This window comes from Streptopelia decaocto, assembly GCF_964273445.1.
Source record: "Streptopelia decaocto genome assembly, chromosome: 4".
Classification (NCBI taxonomy): Eukaryota; Metazoa; Chordata; class Aves; order Columbiformes; family Columbidae; genus Streptopelia; species Streptopelia decaocto.
The window spans coordinates 78,445,950-78,466,471 of NC_138658.1; the positions used below are offsets into that span (position 1 = coordinate 78,445,950).

Here is a 20,522-nt window from a genome sequence, read left to right on the forward strand (position 1 = left end):
GCAGCGTGTGTCTGAGCTCTGAACCCACGTCTGCACCCACGCAGCAGCTCTGGCCGTGCTGAAAGGGAGTGCATGGGCTCGGAGGCGGCCGAGAGCGTCTCGCTGGCTCTGACATGTGGGAGGACGGATGTGTGAGCTGGGACAGGGCCGTGCTGCTGCATCGCTGCTGCTCGTGTTGCCCCCAGCGCCGTGTTCCTCCCCCAGCCCCATGTCCCCCCAGCCCCATGTCCCCGTGCTGCGGCGCTGCTCCCACGCAGCAGCCGGGCCCTCCCTGCGCTCTGCAGCTGGTGGCCGCAGCCGCTGCTGGGAAGGACGCGCTCCGGGCACTCCTCATGGTCCTGGAGGAGCTCCCGCGCCCCTCCGGCCAAGGCTGCAGGCAGGAGGGCAGGCAGGGCTGCAGGCAGGGCTGCAGGCAGGGCTGCAGGCAGGAGCACAGGCAGGGCTGCAGGCAGGGCTGCAGGCAGGAGGGCAGGCAGGGCTGCAGGCAGGAGCGCAGGCAGGGCTGCAGGCAGGGCTGCAGGCAGGAGCACAGGCAGGGCTGCAGGCAGGGCTGCAGGCAGGAGCACAGGCAGGGCTGCAGGCAGGAGCACAGGCAGGGCTGCAGGCAGGGCTGTGTCTGGCGCAGCCTCAGCGGAGGAATGTGTCGCTGCCAGGCCCTGCCCGTGACGGGGCTCCCCAGCCCTCGGCCCGGCCTGTTATTTTTAGCTGAAAGACGCACAGTTCCTGGGGAGCCGTGGCGGAGCCCCCCCGCCCGGAGAACAGGGCTCCTTTCACCCTGCTGGCCCTGCCGGAGGAATGTGCTCCCTCAGCACGGCCCCGCCGGCCGCGCACGGGAAATAGCTGAGACGCCGGACGCGTTTCTCACGTCGCGGCTCCGGCAGCGCTGACCGCAGCGCGTTCCAGGCTGAGCCGGGGCCGGCCCCGCCGCTGCCCGGCCCCAGCACGGGGGTCTGTCCCCAGCATGGGGGTCTGTCCCCGGCACGGGGGTCTGTCCCCGGCACAGCGGAGCTGGAGCTGCCTGAGCTGCAGGTGGGACCGGAGCACCTGTGGAGCGCGGGAGCCAGTGTTGTTCCCCTTGCCCGCTCTCATGTCCTTGCTCGCTGCCCCGGCTCTGCCGGGCTCTGTTCCCTCTGTGCCGTGGGACTGGAGAGCTGTGCGTCGCACCCTGGGGCTGGTGGGGCTTCTGCTTGGTGACGTTGCTGTTGTTTCGGTGTGAGGATCAGCACCTCACCCCATCTCCCCACCTGTGCAACAGCCGTGCTGGGCTCCACAGCCCCTTCCTCACCCTCACCCTCCTCCCAGCAGGGCCAGGACCACAGAATCATAATCATTTTGTTTGAAATAGACCCTCAAGATCGTTAAGTCCAACCATTTCCCCAGCCCTGCCCCATGTCCTGAGAACCTCATGTCTGTCTGTCCAACCCTCCAGGGCTGGTGACTCCAGCCCTGCCCTGGGCAGCCTGTTCAGTGCCCCGCAGCCCTTTGGGGAAGGCATTGTGCCCAGAGGCAAGCTCGGCCTCCCCGGCGCAGCCCGAGGCCGTGGTTCGGCAGCTGCCCTGGCAGGGCTGCGGCGGCTGGTCCTCGCCCAGCCGGGGCTGCGCGGGCAGGGCTGTTGGTGCTCCCCGGTGCCGCGGTGGGTGCAGCCAGCCCTGCGGTGTGAGCCGCGCTGTCCCCTGCTCCCGCCCGTGCCCCGTCCCGCCCGGAGAAGAGCCCGCAGGGAAACAGAACCGACAACTTTATAGAGAAAATAAAATTACAACTAAGAGCCGGGCGTGGGGCCGCTGGCGCGCAGCCGGAGGGGACGGTGCTGCTGGGGCAGGGGCGGCCGCGCCCCCGGGACGGGGGCTCCTGGGGCTCTGCGGGCCGGGCAGGGGGTGAGTCCCATGTGGGCCGCGTGTGTCCTGGGGCTGAGGGCAGAGCCCTGGGGGCCGTGGGTGAGAGGAACCGGGAGAACGGGGGAGCAGGAGGGGGATGCAGTTGGGATGGCAGGGATGGGGACCAGAGCAGGACAGTGGGGGCAGGGGATAGGCCTGTCCCATGTTCCACAGCCCTGGCACGTGGGCACGGAGCCTCTGGCCAGCGGTCTGGTGGTGGCCCCAGGCCGGGGGGCGTGGGCGTGCGGCGCCTCCAGCACCAGCTCCGCAGTGGGAGCGGCTGCCGGCGACGTGAGCCCTGGCAGGGCACGGCGGGCCGGCCCGAGGCCTCCGCGCGGGCCCCGGCAGCTTCCTGGGCTGCGCGGTGAGGGCGGCGCCGTCTCCCAGCGCTGGGCCCTACAGGATCTGGTTGTTGAGCTGACCGGGGTACTGCTCAAACCGCTTGCTGGCCTCCTCGCTGAGCGCGTCGCCTGCGCGGCACAGGGACAGAGCTGTCGGTGCGGTGCTGCCCGCCGTGTGCCCTGCCCGCCGTGAGCCCTGCCGGCACCGCACTGCCCGCCGTGTGCCCTGCCAGTGCCGCACTGCCCGCCGTGTGCCCTGCCCGCCGTGTGCCCTGCCAGTGCCGCACTGCCCGCCGTGTGCCCTGCCCGCCGTGAGCCCTGCCGGCGCCGCACTGCCCGCCGTGTGCCCTGCCCGCCGTGAGCCCTGCCGGCACCGCACTGCCCGCCGTGTGCCCTGCCAGTGCCGCACTGCCCGCCGTGTGCCCTGCCCGCCGTGTGCCCTGCCAGTGCCGCACTGCCCGCCGTGTGCCCTGCCCGCCGTGTGCCCTGCCAGTGCCGCACTGCCCGCCGTGTGCCCTGCCCGCCGTGTGCCCTGCCAGTGCCGCACTGCCCGCCGTGTGCCCTGCCCGCCGTGTGCCCTGCCAGTGCCGCACTGCCCGCCGTGTGCCCTGCCAGTGCCAGCACTGCCTGCCGTGTGCCCTGCCGGCACCGCACTGCCCGCCATGTGCCCTGCCAGTGCCAGCACTGCCTGCCGTGTGCCCTGCCGGCACCGCACTGCCCGCCATGTGCCCTGCCAGTGCCAGCACTGCCTGCCGTGTGCCCTGCCGGCACCGCACTGCCCGCCATGTGCCCTGCCAGTGCCGGCACTGCCCGCCGTGTGCCCTGCCCGCCGTGTGCCCTGCCAGTGCCGCACTGCCCGCCGTGTGCCCTGCCAGTGCCGGCACTGCCGCCGCGTGCCCTGCCCGCCGTGTGCCCTGCCGGCACTGCACTGCCCGCCGTGTGCCCTGCCAGTGCCAGCACTGCCCGCCGTGTGCCCTGCCCGCTGTGTGCACTGCCCGCCATGTGCCCTGCCAGTGCCGCACTGCCGCTGTGGCTGCCCCAGGACCCCAGCCCTGACCCCCACACCAGCCCCACCATCCCGCCCCACGCTCCCCAGCCCCACGGCTTCCTGCAGCCCCGTCCCCTCTTCCCGGGCAGCCCTGCCAGGACACCCCGTCCCTTCGCGCCACGTCCCAGGGCCGTTACCGATGTGGCAGCTGTGGACCCAGATGCGATGCCCATCGTACTTGCAGTTGCATTTCATGGCGTTGTTGGTGAAGTCGCTCTCTGCCACCTCAAAGTTGGGGTTGATCACGACCTGTGGGGCACCGACAGTGAGGGTGACAGTCCGCTGTCCGGCCATGCTGCAGCCCTGTACCCTGTCAGTTTGTCCTTCCCGTGGAGCTGCTGCTGCCCCAGCACCCCGGCCCGGCAGGACGCGGCCCCGCTGTGTGGCTGCCACTGTGGTGGGGTGGCCCTGTCACTGTGTCACTGTGCCCATGCACCCGCGAGCAGGGCTGCTCAGAGCAGGACACCCAGCCCAGCAGTTCCCATGGGAGCCCCGCGGGAGCACACACCCCCGCCCCACCGAGCCCTGACCCGCGTGAGCGCGGGGAGCCAGGGCCGGGGCGGCACAGAGCTGGGGGCGGCACAGAGCTGGGGGGCGGCACAGAGCTGGGGGGCAGAGCAGAGCTGGGGGGCAGCGCAGAGCTGGGGGTGGCACAGAGCTGGGGGCGGCGCAGAGCTGGGGGGCGGCGCAGAGCTGGGGGGCGGCGCAGAGCTGGGGGGCAGAGCAGAGCTGGGGGCAGAGCAGAGCTGGGGGGCAGCGCAGAGCTGGGGGGCAGCACAGAGCTGGGGGCAGCACAGAGCTGGGGGGCAGCGCAGAGCTGGGGGGCGGCACAGAGCTGGGGGGCAGCGCAGAGCTGGGGGGCAGCACAGAGCTGGGGGCAGCACAGAGCTGGGGGGCAGCGCAGAGCTGGGGGGCGGCACAGAGCTGGGGGGCAGAGCAGAGCTGGGGGCAGAGCAGAGCTGGGGGGCGGCACAGAGCTGGGGGCGGCACAGAGCTGGGGGGTGGCGCAGAGCTGGGGGGCGGCGCAGAGCTGGGGGGCAGAGCAGAGCTGGGGGGCAGAGCAGAGCTGGGGGGCAGAGCAGAGCTGGGGGCAGCACAGAGCTGGGGGGCGGCGCAGAGCTGGGGGGCGGCGCAGAGCTGGGGGGCAGAGCAGAACTGGGGGCAGCACAGAGCTGGGGGGCGGCGCAGAGCTGGGGGGCGGCGCAGAGCTGGGGGGCGGCGCAGAGGTTGGGGCGCAGGGGCAGGGGTTGGGGCGCACAGGGAGGCTGCAGGGGTGCAGGGGTAGAGCTGGGCGGCAGGGGCCGGGCAGCTCGGCAGCAGCACCTGCAGGATGTAGTTGCCGGGCTTGACGTCGGTGATGTCGATCCACTGGCAGTCGATGTCGTGCCGGTACAGGTCCCAGCAGCCCACAGTGATGCCCTGCTCGCCAAAGTTGGCGCACTCGTACCGCTTGGCCACGTCTGCAGGCAGGAGAGAGCGGCTCGCCCTGTCCCCGCTGCAGCGTGCGCGCAGCCCTGTGTCACCCCGGCCTGGCCACAGCCTGCAGGGTGACCAGGGACAGGCAGCCCGCAGTGGGGACACGGGCGGGGATGGTGCCACACAGCGTCGCTGCACCCACCTTCCTCGCACTCGGTGTCCTCGAGGCAGAAGCTGGCCTTGTGTCCCTCGGCCACCTTGGTGCCGTTGGGGGTCAGGATGTCGTAGTGGGTGAAGATGTCCATGCTGTGGTAGTGCCTGCGAGCGGGAGCCCCAGCGCGTGGCTGCACCAGTGCCCGGAGCCCGGGGAGCTCGGGGGGAGCTTGGAGAAGGAGCCCCCAGAGCGGATGGGGGACCCGTCCTGATCTGCCTCAGGTCCCCTGTCACCCACCGAGCCCTGCGCCATTGGGAAAGGTCCCCACAGCCCCTGCTCTGAGGCCACGGTGCTGTGAGGTTGGGCAGAGCTCAGTCCTGCCCTGGGAGGGGACGTGGCTGTCCCAGCCCCATGGCCAAGGTGGGGGGGCTCAGCAGCCGGGCACAGCCCGCGGCCCCATCCCCAAACCCCCAGCCCGGCTCACCGGGGACGGCCCTGAGCCAGTGCAGCAAAACCGGGCCCTGGGGAGCAGCCGGTGCCTCGCTCAGCCACTGTGCCACAGCCAGTGTCACCCTCACCCGGTGACACCCTCACCCAGCGTCACCCTCACCCGGTGACACCTGCATCTGGTGACACCCTCACCTGGCATGACCTTCACCCAGTGACACCCTTGCCCAGCCCACCACAGCAACACCAGCACCCTCTCCCCACCCTAAGCCCCAGCCCAGGAGTTCCCCTGCCCGTCCCTGTCCCTGTCCCTGTCCCTGCACACACCGGTGGCACTCGTGCCAGACCCAGGAGTGCCGGCCGGCCTTGGGTCGGAAGTCGGCGCGGCCGTTGTTGTGGATCTGCGAGGAGAAGCGCAGCAGGCGCCGGTGCCCGTAGGGCCAGTTGGCCGCGCGCGCCGAGCTGGAGAGGCAGTTCTCCTCGGCCGCGCAGTACAGCATGTGCAGCGGCCGGTCCTCGATGTACGCCGTCTCCTGCACCAGCGGCGCGTGCAGCAGCAGGTCGGAGGCGGCTGCAGAGCAGAAGGCTGCTCAGGGACAGACGGACACCCCGCGGCGCGGCAGGGACGGGGCGAGTGCCCAGCACGGGCAGGGCTGACCGGCCGGGGGACCCGTGCCCTCCCCATCAGCTGGGCACAGCCCGAGCCTGCAGCCCCGCCATCTGCAGCCCCGGTGCCGCAGCCCAGTGCCGCAGCCCCAGTGCTCACAGCCCCAGTGCTCACAGCCCCTTTACCTGCAGCCCCTGCCCCCACAGGCCCCACTGCGTGCAGCCCGTACTGCCCACAGCCCCCGTTTCCCGCAGCCCCCCAGTCCCGCTGCCGCTCACTCTCAGAGCAGATGACGCCGGCGGCGAAGCGCGTGCCCGTGTTCCTGCAGTTGACGCTGGTGCCGTGGTGCTGGCAGTGGCTCAGGGACATCTCGTGGCCAGCGCACTTCACCCCGCTCAGCACCATCTCCGTCACGTTGCTGGCGTCCCAGTACCACGTCTCCTGGGGAGGGGCAGGTGGGCTGTGCCGGCTGCCATGGCTGCCCCACATCACAGCCACCCCGGCACAGCCCTGCCCACGTACCCAGCCGCCCCGCGTCCCGAGGGTCCCGTCCTGCCCCGCACAGCCCCCCCGCTGTTGGGGAAGCACCGGTGCCTGTGCTCGCCGGGGTGTCACCGGGGCCTCCCCGCCGGCACCTACCGTCACCGCATGCAGGGAGTAGCCCAGGCCAAGCTGGCGACAGGCCACCATGGCCTCCTTGGTGGTCCAGCCATCGCTGCACACCGTGCCCCACTTACTGCCTCGCTTCACCTCCACACGGCCCTCGAACGCCGTCCTCCCGCCGGCCAGGCGGATCTGCAGAAACCCTGGGGCCGTGAGCCAGCACCCGCACCCCGCCGCTCCCGGTGCACCCCGTCCCGTCCCTGTCCCTGTCCCATCCACGTCCCTGTCCCTGCGGAGCAGAGCTGGTGGCGGCTCGCTGCCCTAACCAAGCTGGCGCTGGCACCTACTTGTAAGCCGTGGTTAGCGAAGCCCAGCCCCAGCTGGCGACAGGCCACCATGGCCTCCAGCGTGCCCCAGCCTTCGCCGCAGACCAGACCCCAGCGCGGCGCGTCCCCGTCCGCAGCCCCCACCGCCACCTCGACCCGCCCCTCGAAGCGGCTCCGGCCCCCGCTCAGCCGAATCTGCGGAGAGAGGCAGCAGCACCGTCAGCGCACGCGAAGCCCCTCTGGGCGCGTCCCCAGCACGGTCCTGCCCAGCCCCATCCCGCAGCCGCGCGGCTTTGGTCACTGACCCAAACTGCTGGGTTTGGGGCCAAGAAATCACTTGTGAGCTTGGGAATTGTCTCACCAAAGCAGGGAAAGCGGTTCATTTTGAAATGGCAGTCTCATTTCAGAAATGACAGGTATGGGAGTGTTAAAAATGATTAAAAAGCCCAAAATGGATGAAATGACAGACCAGGGCAAACAGCACCACGTGGATCCATTTGCTCATTTCATCATCAGTAAAAAATCCCTCTTGGTTGGTCCATGGCGATTTTTTTCTGGTTGTGCCGCAGAGCTGGCACGGGCCGGCAGCACGGAGAGCGCGGGAGCAGCCCCCCCCCCAGGGACCCCCAGAGCCCCACGGCCTCACATGCGCCCTGGGACTCAGCCCCGCCAGCCCCGCGCTCCCCCGGCAGCCCCTGCCCCAGCCCAGCCGGACGGGTGGGGCGCCGGGGTGCAGAGGAGAGACTCGGGGCCCTCCCCAGCTCCCCGTGCTGCGCACCAGGTTCTCGTAGCCCATGTAGGGGACGTTGCAGCGGACGGCCGCGTCCTCCGTGTGCTTGCAGTCCTCCTGCGTGATGTTCTTGAAGGGGCAGCTCCACAGGGACTTCTCGGTGCCCAGGCACTGCACCTCGTTCATGTGGATGGGCCCCGTCCCTGCCGGGGGACAGTGGGGCTCAGGACACAGGGCGCGGGGACAGCCAGAGCAGCCTGTCCTCATGGCTGCCGCGGCTCCCCAGTCACACCAAGGGGCCCGGGCGCTCCCGGCCCCGCAGCTGCTGCCACGGGCAGCACAGCCGAGCGCCCGCGGTCCCTGGGGGTGCTCGGGGACACCCCGCACCACGTGACCAGCAGTCGGGCACCCAAGGGGCACGCCCGGCCGTGCCCCCCAGCCCGGCAGAGCCTCACGCACAGCCCCAGGAGCCTGGTCCCGCGCCCCGGCACCTCACCTTGGCCCATGCGCGCGCCAGTGAGCGCCTCCTTGGCGCTGCCGAAGCCCAGCTCGCGGCACACCACGCTGGCCGACAGCAGGTTCCAGCGGTCGTCGCAGATCGTGCCCCACTCGCTGCTCTTGAGCACCTCGATGCGGCCCTCGCCCACCTTCGCGCCGCCCTTCAGCCGGAGCCGCGGCTGCGGGAAGCGGGGTCAGGGGTATGGACGGCACAGCATGGCACGGCACGGCATGGTGAGGTGCTGAATGGCACGGCACGGCACAGCACGGCACAGTGTGGTGCTGAATGGCACGGCACGGCACAGCACGGCACAGTGTGGTGCTGAATGGCACAGCGCAGCACAGCACAGCATGGCGTGCTGTTGCACAACATGTGCACACAGATTGCTGGCTGTGGCTCCTGCTATGTGATGGGACACAACACTGTCCCCACCTCCTGCTCCAGGAGCTGGTCACCCAGGGATGTGCATACCCCCCCTCAGGGACAGCGCGGGGGACAAGCCCCGCAGGGGGACGGGGCAGCTGCGGGTCCCAACCCAGGCTCACCTGGCCCTGCTGCTGCTGGCGCTGCTTCTTCTTGTGCCCGTTGCCGGTGGCAAAGAGGGGCCCGGGCACGCAGCTGACGACGGCTGGCGTGCCGGCCGCGCAGGCGGCCGAGGCGTTGCCGCGGTAGAACTCGAAGGTGCACATGGAGAGGTGAACCTCCGTCCCCACGCAGGACACCGAGTGCAGGCGGTAGTTGAGCTGCTGCCGCTCCATGAAGAGCCTGCGAGGAGAGAGGAGCCTGAGGCGCAGCGCACGGCCGGCAGCGCAGGTGCCAAGGGCCGCCCCGCCCGCGCCGCGCTCCCCGTCCCTGCCCTCGCGCTGTCCGGGGGGGACACGCGGTGCCGCGGGGCGCCCGTCCTCGCCCGCTGCCTGCGCCATGTCCCGGGGACACGCACAGCTCTGGTGCGACTGAGCGGGGCTCCTGCCACTCGGGCTCTGCACCGAGCCATTTACCTCTTCTTGAACCCTACGTCCTCCCTGTGCTTTTGTTTAGGCTGAGATTTGTTGGCCAGCCTGGAAAACAGAAAACACCCGTCAAGGAGCTCAGAGCCTCAGGCTGTCACCTCGGCTGCAGTGGCACGGAGAGCACAGCCCCCCAGCTTCCATTGTGGACTGAAATGGGCACATCGGTCCCGCAGGGAGACTCATGCACGTCCCCTCGGTGTCATACATAGGTGCAGCAGCATCATCTGCTGCCAGCAAAGCAACACAACTGCCCTCCGCAGCAATGATGCGGTTTCCTGCCCACATACCCCCAGGAAACTCTGCCGGATGCAGCGACATCCGCGCTGCCTTGTCACACAGCAGAAGATCAAACACCAGTGGCAATGATTTGATCTGCCGGGTACCAGTGAGGTGCGCCCGTGTCCCTGTCCCGACACCAGACAACGTCCCTGCCCGTGCTCCGGGGCGCAGGACGCGCAGCCAGCGCAGCACGAGCGAGCAGCAGGGCAGGCGTGGTCCCCGTGCCGCAGGACACGGTGACGCTCGCTGCAGGGGCTGCGGGCCAGGGCAGCTCCCGGCCACGTGCTGCGGCCCAGGAGGCTGCTCAGGACTCGCAACACGTGGTGCAGGTTTGGTCCCAACACACCCAGATGCTTTGCTTCCCGCGGCGGGGGAGGATGCTGAGCCCGGCCTAAACCCCAGGGACCACAGAGAGTGAAGAGCTGAGCGCCCCAAAACAGGGCAGGGCACGGACACCCCCCAAGGGACAAGGCAAAACCAGGCCTGGCCCCTGACCCTGCTGGCGGTGGTGGGTGTCAGCCCACACGGCCCCGCGAGACCCGGGACACAGCACGGGGCTGCCGGGAGCCACAGCCCGGTTCTTCCCATCACCACAGGGAAGAGCACGAGAGAAAACAGACGCAGCGCTCAGGACCAGCCCTGCCGCTCCACGCCCAGCTCCAGCAGCCCCGCCGAGCCCGAGCTCCCGCGCCAGCCCGCGGGACCGCGGCGGCACGCAGCCCCCGCCGCTCCCCACCGCTGCTTTCTGCAGAGAGCAGCCCTTCCGCAGCCTCCCTCCCATCCTGCAGCCGACACAGCTCCGCGCCGAGGCCTCCTGGTCCCCGTGGGGCCACAGCACCGGACACCCTGCGCCCCCGGGACCCTGCCCGCAGTGCCCCTGTGCCAGGACTCCTGCCCGTGCGCGGCGGCCTGGAGGAAGGCTGTCCCTCATGGGGGACAGCGACCCTGCGCGCACAGGCAGGTCCCACTGCGGTGGGTTCGTCCTGCCTGTCCAGCACAGCCCCAGCTCCAGTCTGCTCCATCCGGATCCATCTGCGCCAGGATCCGCCCTGATGGCAGCGACCGCGGGGCCGGGCAGCCCGTTCTGCAGAGGGCTCAGCAGACGGGGCGCCCGGCCCCTTACCTGCTGCGCCTGCTGCCCGGCCCGGGGCTCCGGCCCTTCATCCTGGCCGCGCGTTTCAGCCGCCTGCGGAGCAACGCCCGCCTGCCCGGTCAGGGTGTGTGCGGCACTGGGCGCCGCGCTGGACACCACCCGGACACCACACCACGGACGGCGTGTCCGTGTCCACACCCCAGGGCCCTCATGCGGGCCACGGTGCTGCCGGCGCATCCCTGCCTGGCTCAGCCACAGACCTCCCCTCGGCCCGGGGACCCCCGCACTCCGGGACGCAGGACACGTGGGGGTCACCAGCACCGTCGGGAGCGGCAGCGCTGCCTCGAGTGGCCTCTGCAGTAGCACATGGAGCAGGTGGGGCATGGCCCCCAGCCACGCCGTAGCCGCCTGGTTTGGTTGGCCAGTGCCCACACGGCCAGCTGGGGCTCGGACTGGCAAGCAGCAGGCAGGGGAGGGATGCTGGGGAGTCACAACACCCAGCAGCATGGTCCCCTGCTGCCCCCCAGCTCTGCCCCGCGCCCCTGGCACCATCCCCAGCTCTGCCCCGGCCCTGCGCCCCAGCTCTGCTCTGACACCCCAGCCCCACGGGCTCCCTGCCGGCCACACTCACTTGTAGAAGTTTCTGTTGACCTTCTTCTCCGCGGGGAAGCCCATCATGCCGCAGATGACGCGGCTGTTGCGGCTGTCCCAGCCCTGGTCGCAGATCTGCGCCCAGCCGTCCTTGTAGCGCACCTCCACGATGCCCTCGGTCACAGGCAGCTGCCTGCGGGCGCCGGACACCACGGGCCGCAGCCGCACCTCCTCCACGTGGCTCTGCTCTGTCTGCGGGCACAGGGCGGCCCAGGCTCGCGCGGCACCCGCGGCTGGGCTGCCCCACACCTGGGCTGCCCCCCGCCTGGGCTGCCCCACGCCTGGGCTGCCCCACGCCTGGGCTGCCCCACGCCTGGGCTGCCCCCCGCCTGGGCTGCCCCACACCTGCGCTGCCCCCCGCCTGGGCTGCCCCACACCTGCGCTGCCCCACGCCTGGGCTGCCCCACACCTGCGCTGCCCCACGCCTGAGCTGTCCCACGCCTGCGCTGCCCCACGCCTGCGCTGCCCCCCGCCTGGGCTGCCCCCCGCCTGGGCTGCCCCCCGCCTGGGCTGCCCCACACCTGCGCTGCCCCACGCCTGGGCTGCCCCCCGCCTGGGCTGCCCCACACCTGCGCTGCCCCACGCCTGGGCTGCCCCCCGCCTGGGCTGCCCCACACCTGCGCTGCCCCACGCCTGGGCTGCCCCACGCCTGCGCTGCCCCACGCCTGAGCTGCCCCACACCGGGGCTGCCTCACGGCATGGCTTCTGGCAGCTGGCGCTGTGGGACCCTGGCCAGCAGCTTGCTCACCTCGATGACGTTGGAGTCCTTGAAGCCTGGGATGCGCTCATCCTTGCAGATGATGCCCGCGTCTTCCTCATGGCTGCAGTCGCTGTTCCCCCAGCCCCGGTGTTTACAATCCCCGACGCTCTTCTCACCTCCAGCGCAGTTCAGGTTGTCCAGCCAGATTCGCCCTGCCAGACACCAGGGCCGTGGTGAGGGGTGCCAAGCCCAGGCACAGGGACAGGGGGTGCCCATGGGACACAGCCGGGGACCACACCGTGCGCAGCAAGAGTGGGGTGCTGGGCTGGGGGCAGCCCTTCCGCGGCACAAAGCTGGGGCTGGTGAAATGCCAGAGCCCGAGCAGAGACCTGCAGGTGGGAGCTCCCACCTCCCACAGGGCTGCTCTGCCAGGCACCAACCCCGACACAGCGTGCGCCCCGGGGTCTGTGCAGCGCCTCAGCTGCAGCAGCTGCGCCACCGCTGCAGCCCTCTCACCACCCACCGTGCACGCAAACCCGCCGTGACACACACCCGTGTATGCAAACCCGCCATGGCACACACCCGTGCACGCAAACCCTCCGTGGCACACACCTGTGTATGCAAACCTGCCGTGGCACACACATGCACACAATCTCACCATGGCACACACGCATGCAAACCCACCACGGCACATGCACCGCCCCCAGCAGTGTGCCAATGTGCAGCCACAGCCAGGCTGCGCCCACCGCCCCCTCTTACCAACGCCTTTGCCGTACTTGGCGCTGTGGGCCCAGCCGGTGGCAGCCACGAAGCCGAGGTGCCGGCACAGCACGTGCGCGTTGGCCAGCGTGAAGTCGTCGTCACAGATGGTGCCCCACTCGTCGTTGTAGAAGACCTCGACGCGGCCCTCGTTGTGCTTGCGTGGGTACCCGGCCAGGCGGAACTTGAGCGGGGGCGCGGGGCTGCGCGCGGGGCCCGGGGGGGCGGGCTGGGCGGCGCAGAGCCACACGCCGCTCAGCAGCACCAGCAGCTCCCGGCCTGCCCACGTGCCGCAGCTCCCCATGGCAGCGGCTCTGCAAGGGCACAAAGGGTCAGGGTACGCGGGATGGACGCGCTGTGCAAAACACTGGCTCCCTCGATCCAGACCTGTGCTGGTTAAACTCCTGCCCGCTCGCAGCTCTGCCCTGTGCCCCCACCCAGCCCTGCACCCCCAGCTGCCATGGCCCAGGGCTCGCCTGCTGCCCCCCAGCACCTCGCGCCTCTGCCACTGCACCGCGGGGCTGCAGCTCCTGCGCCAACGGGCAGCGCGGGCAGCCAGGCTGAGGGGTGCGTGTCACCCGGAGAGGCAGCTGGAGCAGACGGGGACCGGCTGCCGGGGCAGCGGGAGCTGGAGCAAGGAAGCCCAGCTGGGCGCCGAATCCCCCAGAACCTGACCCCCAGGAGCCGCGCGAGGGCTGCCGGCAGCGAGGGGCTGCCAGCCCACGCTCCTGCCCGCTGCCAGGAGCCAGGCGGCTCGAGCCCTTCACATTCCTCCCTGCGCGGCTCCTCTCCAGCCTTGCAACGACATCTGCGGCTCCCTGGATGCCTGAGGGAGATGCGGTACTTCTGCACCAGTCCCATGGCAAACAACGGTGAAAACACTTCTGTGTGACCCGCCTGCCCCCCACTGTTCCCATGCAACCCCACAGGTGCTGCGGCAGCCCAGGACCAGCCCCGCTCCAGGGCCCCCCCAGCACCGGTGCCCAGCCTGCCCTCCGCCACCGCAGCCTCAGCTCGCCCGGCAGCCGGTCCCTCCGTGCTGGGAGAGAGACCCTGGGACGGGCCAGCGGGGGCACGTCTGCGCCCCGCACCCCCGCCCCGAGAGCAGACCCGCACTCACACGCAGGTCCTGCTGCCCCGTCGCAGCCCGGGGGACACGGCGGTGCCGATGGGGACGGCAGCCCCGGGCGCTGGGGACACGGCGGTGCCGATGGGGACGGCAGCCCCGGGCGCTGGGGGCACGGCGGTGCCGATGGGGACGGCAGCCCCGGGGCCCGGGGGACACGGCGGTGCCGATGGGGACGGCAGCCCCGGGCGCTGGGGACACGGCGGTGCCGATGGGGACGGCAGCCCCGGGCGCTGGGGACACGGCGGTGCCGATGGGGACGGCAGCCCCGGGCGCTGGGGGCACGGCGGTGCCGATGGGGACGGCAGCCCCGGGCGCTGGGGACACGGCGGTGCCGATGGGGACGGCAGCCCCGGGGCCCGGGGACACGGCGGTGCCGATGGGGACGGCAGCCCCGGGCGCTGGGGGCACGGCGGTGCCGATGGGGACGGCAGCCCCGGGCGCTGGGGACACGGCGGTGCCGATGGGGACGGCAGCCCCGGGGCCCGGGGGACACGGCGGTGCCGATGGGGACGGCAGCCCCGGGCGCTGGGGACACGGCGGTGCCGATGGGGACGGCAGCCCCGGGGCCCGGGGACACGGCGGTGCCGATGGGGACGGCAGCCCCGGGCGCTGGGGACACGGCGGTGCCGATGGGGACGGCAGCCCCGGGCGCTGGCCCTGGCCCGGGCTCCCGCGCCCCAGCCGCCGGCGCTGGCACCGCGCAGGCAAAACAAGGCCCAGCAGGAAGCGTTTGTGGGCAGGCAGCGGGGAAACACTCTGCTGAGCTTTTAATCAGCCTGTGATGGCGGGGGGGCGCCACGGGCCGCCCAGCCCCTGGGCTTGCGGGGCAGGACACGCTGCTCTGTCTGGAGGGCAGCAAAGGGATGAGTTCACATCTCCCAGCAGTCAGAAAACACTTCTCGTCCTGCCCCCCCGCCACCCAGGGGACACCTCCCTGCCCAAACGAAGCACTGTCAAAGCCTGGGCCCTCTGGCGCTAATGGTAACACAGTCTGGGAGAGCGTGAGAGCTGCAAGCACCAGAGCACCAGAGCTTCGCCTGCGAGGGAGCGAGGTTGTCCCTGCTGGGGCGGCCGGCGGGCTCGGGCTGTTTGCAGCGGGGTCCGTACAACACCAAAGGACAGCGGCACAATTAACGCCAGTCCCCAGAGCTCTGCAGAAACAGCCCGTGTCAGAAAGCTGGGCTGACCTTTTATGAGATCACAGGTTTGCTTAATTGGAGGAACTGTGTTGATAAAACAGGCTGAGACTGCAAGGCATTCAATTCATCTTGCACCACCTTTTAATGAATAATTAGCACTCAAAAAATCAGTGCACCTTCTGCTAAGTGGATTAAAACTGGTCACCTGCTGGAAATAAAATGTGGCTACAACAGGGAAGTCACCATTCGGTGGGCTTTCTGGTGAGGATCAAGGCCTTTCCGAGCAAAACCCCATCGGGAGGAGGAAAAACGTCTGCAGACAGAGCGGGGGCAGCACGCAGAGCCAGACGGACGCGGGAAACGGCACCACGCAGCCCGTGTCCCTCACCACGAGGGAAATTTAAGCACGCGCATTGAGGAGCAAAGCACACAGGACCATAGATCAGAACACGGCACCAGAGAAACTGCTCGGGCTTTGCGCGGCAGAGCACCATGTCGGCGGTGAGCCCCGCGGTGCAACCGCCGGGATCCGGCGAGCTCGGGCTGCACTGCCAACATCACCGCTCGGCCCCACGCGAGGCCTCAGCCCAGTCCTGCAGCGGCGTGGGGCAGCCCCACGTGTGCCCGCGGTCCCACAGCCCCACACGGCTCCGCGGTCCCACAGCCCACGCGTGTCTGCAGTCCCACAGCCCACACGTGCCCACGGTCCCTCAGCCCACGCGTGTCTGCAGTCCCACAGCCCACACGTGCCCGCGGTCCCACAGCCCACGCGTGTCTGCAGTCCCACAGCCCACGCGTGTCTGCAGTCCCACAGCCCACACGTGCCCGCGGTCCCGCAGCCCACGCGTGTCTGCAGTCCCACAGCCCACGCGTGTCTGCAGTCCCACAGCCCCACATGTGCCCGCGGTCCCACAGCCCACGCGTGTCTGCAGTCCCACAGCCCACGCGTGTCTGCAGTCCCACAGCCCACGTGTGTCTGCAGTCCCACAGCCCCACATGTGCCCGCGGTCCCACAGCCCCACACGTGCCCGTGGTCCCACAGCCCACGCGTGTCTGCAGTCCCACAGCCCCCGTGTGTCTGCAGTCCCACAGCCCACGTGTGTCTGCAGTCCCACAGCCCCAGCCGAGGTCCTGGCCCCGTGGCCAGCACGGGTGCAGCCAGAAGAGCCGCTGCGGGACAGCAGCCCCGTCCTGGCGCCGCGGCGCTGGCAGAGGGCGCGGGCCCCAGCCCCACCGCGGCGGCCGGAGTGCCGGGGCCGGGCAGCCATGTCCCACCTGCCCTGCTCTGCCACTCGCAGCTCCGCCACCGCAGCCTCAGCATTGAAAAGACCGCTGTGGATTTCTCTTCCCCACAGTCCTGCAGTTGCTTCTGAACGTGCCCAAACAGATGCCACCCCAGCTTGCTGGCACTCTTCTCGCAGGTCACGGCGTTCCTGCGTCAGGCTCCAGTGTCCCTCATCCCCCTGTGCTTCCTCTGCCCGCACTGCTCAGCCCGTCCTCAGCTCCTGCCACTCGCCACCGAATTTCCCAGCGCACCAGCAGCCGTCCCACACGCAGCCCGGGACAGCCGGGCTGGCAGCACCGCTCCCCGGACGCAGCATGAGCCGCTTCCCCGTTCCCGTGCGATCGCCCTCTCGGAACATGCTCCGAGTCCTGTGCCAGGCAGGTCAGGCTAACAGGGCTCTCATTGTCTAGATCACTTTTTCCACTTTCCGAAACGCAAGCAGCACATTTGCTCTTCCCCAGCCGGGTAAGGCTGCCTGACTTCCCCACGCTGCCGCAGGTCCCGCCTGCGGCACCAGCCCGGCAGGGCCGGCCCTGCCCCACGGCTTTGCAGGTCGGCGATGGGGCCGACCCTGTGCAGCATCTCCCGCTGCCAGCCTGGGGTCCCTCCGGCTGGCCAGCCCTGACGCCGCCTGATGGCACCGGCGCACGGCACTGCGGTCCTGGCGCAGCCAGACGGCACGAGATCTGTGCACGGGCTGGGGCTCCGCTGGGACAGACGAGCGCGGGGGGTCCCTCTGCCTTGAGGGGCTGATCAACCAGCACAGGTCCCATGAGAGATTTCTCTGTCTGGGGAAGGCGCACGCCCCTGCGCAGCCACTGCGGGCTGTTCTGAGCACGAGGGTCCCACAGGGTGACGGCTCCCACCCCATCAGCACGTGGGACACTCGGTGCCACCGGCAGCACAGTGGGAGGACACGAGCACTGGTGCTTCCAGAGGAACCTGCAGGAGCTGCTCAGAGGCACAGCCAGCCTGGGGACAGCCAGCACCCGCGGGAGGGGCAGGGGCCAGGAACCACCTGGGACGGGGATGGGATGTCCAGGCACGTCCCCCGGCTGCTGCCAGCGCACGCCTCGGCCAGGAGCTGGGCACGGTCCTGCCCGCCCCAGCGCGCGCAGCCAGGGACAGTCTCCCCCGGTCCGGGGCTCCTGCTGGAGCCACTGGCCTGTGCCATGCCATGCCAAACATGTCTGCCGTGGTGCGTGAGCAGGCTCGGACACAGCAGCACTCGGGCTGCAAGAGGAAAGTGCCCGGGAGGACGGGCTGGCCCGGCCGAGCGCTGGGCGTGGGAGCCGGAGAGCATCCCAGGGCCTGGCCGCTGCCCACGAAACCTCAGGAATGTCCCAGCCGGGCGCGCGGGGCCCCGAGGCACCCCCGGCTGGGGACACAGCTGGCGCTGGCAGCAGGCGGCTGAGCGCCCCGCGGGGCTGGAGCCCCGCGGCACCCCGGCCCCAGCCCCGCGCGGCTCCAGCGCAGGGACCCTTCGGCGCAGCCCCGAGCAGAGCGGGAGCCACAGACTCGCTCGCCCTGCTCCCGCACAGCCCCACCTCTCTGCCTGTCCCAGCAGTGACGGGGGCTCCTGTGGCCCCCAGGACGCCCTCCCGGAGGGCTCAGTGCTGACAAGGGGTGTCCAGAGCCCAGGGGTGCTGCTGGCTCTCCAGGGCTGCTCCAATCTGATGCGCATTCGGCCCCCATCAGGCACTCAGAGGGACATTAGCCCATCCCAGCAAAACCCGGGCGAACAGCGAACAGCCCTCGGGAAGGGGCAGCTCCTGATGAACGAGCCCTGGCGAGCTGGCACGTTTGATCAGCGCGTGTTCGATCCCTGTGGCACGGGGACGACGGCCCAGGCCGCAGCAGCGGGGAAGGGCCCAGCCGTGGAACACGCGCTCTCAGCAGCAGCCGGGGACACACGGACATGGAGCAGCCCAGGCACCGACAACTGGAAGGACTCAGAGAAGAGCAGCACAAGTGAGCAAAGACCTGGGAAACGCGCCAGCACAAGGAGGAAGAAGATCCCTCTGTTTATCCTTCCTTGGGAAGGTTAAGGGGTGACACAGTCGCACTCTGCAGAGACCCATGCCAGGACATCCCTGAGAGTGCGGGGTCACGTCCCCAGAGCTCGGGGCAGCAGAAGGTCTGGTGGGTCCCATGGCTTCAGGCGCTGGCTCCATCCCTCCCGTTCTCCCCAGAGCCCCAGCGCGCACAGCCCAGCGCTGCCCTTGCGCAATCCTGGCTGCGCGGACAGGCCGCTCCGCTCTCCCGCTTCCCGGCAGCCACGAGCTGGGACTGCACAAGCTGGGGGAGCCCCAGCACCCCAGCCCGCTTGGGCCGGGACCAGCTCCTGCCTGCAGGGACGCGATGGGGTCGGAGCTCTGGGTGAGCACAGCCAAGGGCTGGAGGGCAGCAGAGGCTCCGCAGCTGAACTGGGCTCAGCAGCACAGCCCAGGGCCACCACAGGAGCCTGGCCACTGTGGCAGGCTTGGTGACAGCTCCCGACGCATCCACCTCCTTCGGGCTGGGAGCTCGCTGCCCAGAGGGCAGGTGCCTGTGCACACTGTTCTGCTGCGTGTCCCCATGCCCGGCAGTGACACGGACACACGGACAGCACAGCCCGGCTCCCAGTGCTGGCAGGGTGTCAGCTGCAGCAGAGCACTGAGTGTTTTGCTGGGGCTTCTGACTCTGGGTCCATCCCCATTGGGCTACCTGACGTCCCCCTGTCCTGCTGTCCCCTTCTAAGCCCAGGCAGGTCACAGTACAGCACTTTGCAGCTCCTAAGAGCACCCGGTTTCCCCAGGACACGGCAGGGCCCCCAGCCCTGGGAGGTTTGCCCGCTCTGCTCTGGGCTCCCCTGGGCCCTGGAGGGGCAGCCCTGCGAGGAACCAGCTGCAGCGGGAGGGAAAGACCCTGGAGGAATGTGCAGACGCTGCGGCCACCAGCCACATAGTCCTGACAGCCCAGACAGGCTGAGGGGCAGGCGGTGGGTCGGGGGGGCCCAGGCACCCCGGAGCAGAGACACAGCCTGCTTGGAGCAACTGGGAGCTGCTCAGCTACCTGCATGCAGCTCTGGAGAGCAGCTGGGAAGATGCGGGGCCAGCAGCAAAGAGAGAACGCACCCCTGGCTCTCACACCTCACGGGCCTTCATCGCTGCTCTCTTCCAAGGGCTAAAGCAAATTCCATCTTCATGGAAATCCTGAATCTCCACCGGCCTTTGTAAACCACAGCTCAGCAAACAAGCGTCCTGCAGCTGGCGCACCGGATGCTCAGGGATACGGAGTGGCTACGCAGCCCCGACACGGCACCCACAAACCTGCCGGCTCTGCTGGGCACCCCTTCCACCAAGCACGTGAGCACCGCGCTGCCCACACCCTGTCACCCTGTCGCGCCGGGACAGGCGGCACAGCCGACAGCACCACACAACCGCCCATCACCGCACGACGCCAGCGTCCCGCAGCGAGCACCCCCGGCAGCCGCGGCCCGCGCCGCCAGCGCCCCACAGACACGGCGCGGTCGCCCTGACAAACAGGGCTTTGGGGCAGCGACACCGCGCCCCCCGCACGCCCGCACGGCCCCGCAGCCCGGCCCGTGAGACCCCCGAGCCAGGTCCCGCTCCGCGCCCGCCCCGCGGCGCCGGCAGCCCCGCCACGGCCCCCCCGCCCCACGGCCAACCCACCCGCACCCCGGCCTGTCCCCGCACGTGTCCCCACACGGCCCGTCGGGCTCCGCGGGTGCCGGGCACGGCTCGGCTCCCCCAGCCCCGCCGCCCCGGGACGGTGCCGCGGTCTCCCCGGCGCCGGTCCCGTCCCGCTCCATTGCCCCGGCCGGTACCTCTCGTCCCCGCGGGCTGCGCGGCTCCGGTAGCGCCGAGCGAGAGCGTCCAGCCGAGTGCCGGCGGGGCCGAGCCGGGCCCAGCCGAGCCGAGCCGAGCCGGGCCGAACCAAGCCGGGCCGAGTGCAGGCGAGGCGAGTCGAGCCGTGTGGAGCCGAGCCGCGCGGAGCGGAGCGGAGCCGAGCCGAGCCGAGCCGAGCCGAGCCGTGCCGCCCCTCTCCGCCCCGGCCCGCCCCGCGCCGTGCCCCAGTGTCCGGGGCCGCCCCGCTGCCCCAGCCCGCGCCGAGCGGCCCGGCCCCGCAGCCGGTACGGGGAGGACGGGCACTGCGTCCCCCGCCCACCGCCCCGGGATGGGCCGATCCCCCCAGGGCCCCCGCCCCGTCCGGAGTGCGCTCCAGGGCCGGCACTGGCCCCCCGGGACGGAGTCTCGGGGCCGCCTCGCCGCTCTGGGGCCCGCGGGGGGACACCGCCCGCTGCGGGGGGACACCGCCCGCTGAGGGGGATACTGCCCGCTGTGGGGGACACTGCCCGCTGTGGGGGACACTGCCCGCTGAGGGGGATACTGCCCGCTGAGGGGGACACCGCCCGCTGAGGGGGATACTG

The 20,522-nt window shown here is 70.7% G+C and overlaps 1 protein-coding gene across 5 annotated transcripts; it reads right to left on the reverse strand.

Annotated features, from left to right (window-relative positions):
* Positions 1–1,718: 1,718 nt before the first annotated feature.
* On the reverse strand, positions 1,719–20,055 carry LOXL3 (lysyl oxidase like 3). 5 transcript variants are annotated; one of them, XM_082051334.1, is made up of 16 exons: positions 19,920–20,055; positions 12,538–12,851; positions 11,827–11,990; positions 11,059–11,270; positions 10,458–10,520; positions 9,048–9,103; positions 8,591–8,811; positions 8,043–8,223; positions 7,595–7,749; positions 6,527–6,682; positions 6,166–6,328; positions 5,608–5,851; positions 4,882–4,997; positions 4,587–4,723; positions 3,401–3,512; positions 1,719–2,344 (listed from the first exon to the last, which is right to left on the reverse strand). In XM_082051334.1, exons 2-16 carry the CDS (start codon positions 12,839–12,841, stop codon positions 2,271–2,273), a joined length of 2,358 nt encoding a protein of 785 aa, XP_081907460.1. In that variant the 5' UTR covers positions 12,842–12,851; positions 19,920–20,055; the 3' UTR covers positions 1,719–2,270. The 5 variants fall into 5 exon arrangements, with proteins under 5 accessions (XP_081907460.1, XP_081907459.1, XP_081907461.1 ...); XM_082051333.1 differs by lacking the exon at positions 6,527–6,682 and adding an exon at positions 6,838–7,011; XM_082051335.1 differs by lacking the exons at positions 6,527–6,682; positions 10,458–10,520 and adding an exon at positions 6,838–7,011.
* Positions 20,056–20,522: the final 467 nt, after the last annotated feature.

Bases quoted from the DNA above. Each gene is read 5' to 3' on its own strand.
- LOXL3 (XM_082051333.1), bottom strand. From the start codon at position 12,841: ATGGGGAGCTGCGGCACGTGGGCAGGCCGGGAGCTGCTGGTGCTGCTG. The intron at 4,998-5,607 runs GTGTGTGCAGGG...TCCCGCTCGCAG, and splicing joins GTCTGGCACGAGTGCCACCG to GCACTACCACAGCATGGACA. The intron at 4,724-4,881 runs GTGGGTGCAGCG...TCCTGCCTGCAG, and splicing joins GGACACCGAGTGCGAGGAAG to ACGTGGCCAAGCGGTACGAG.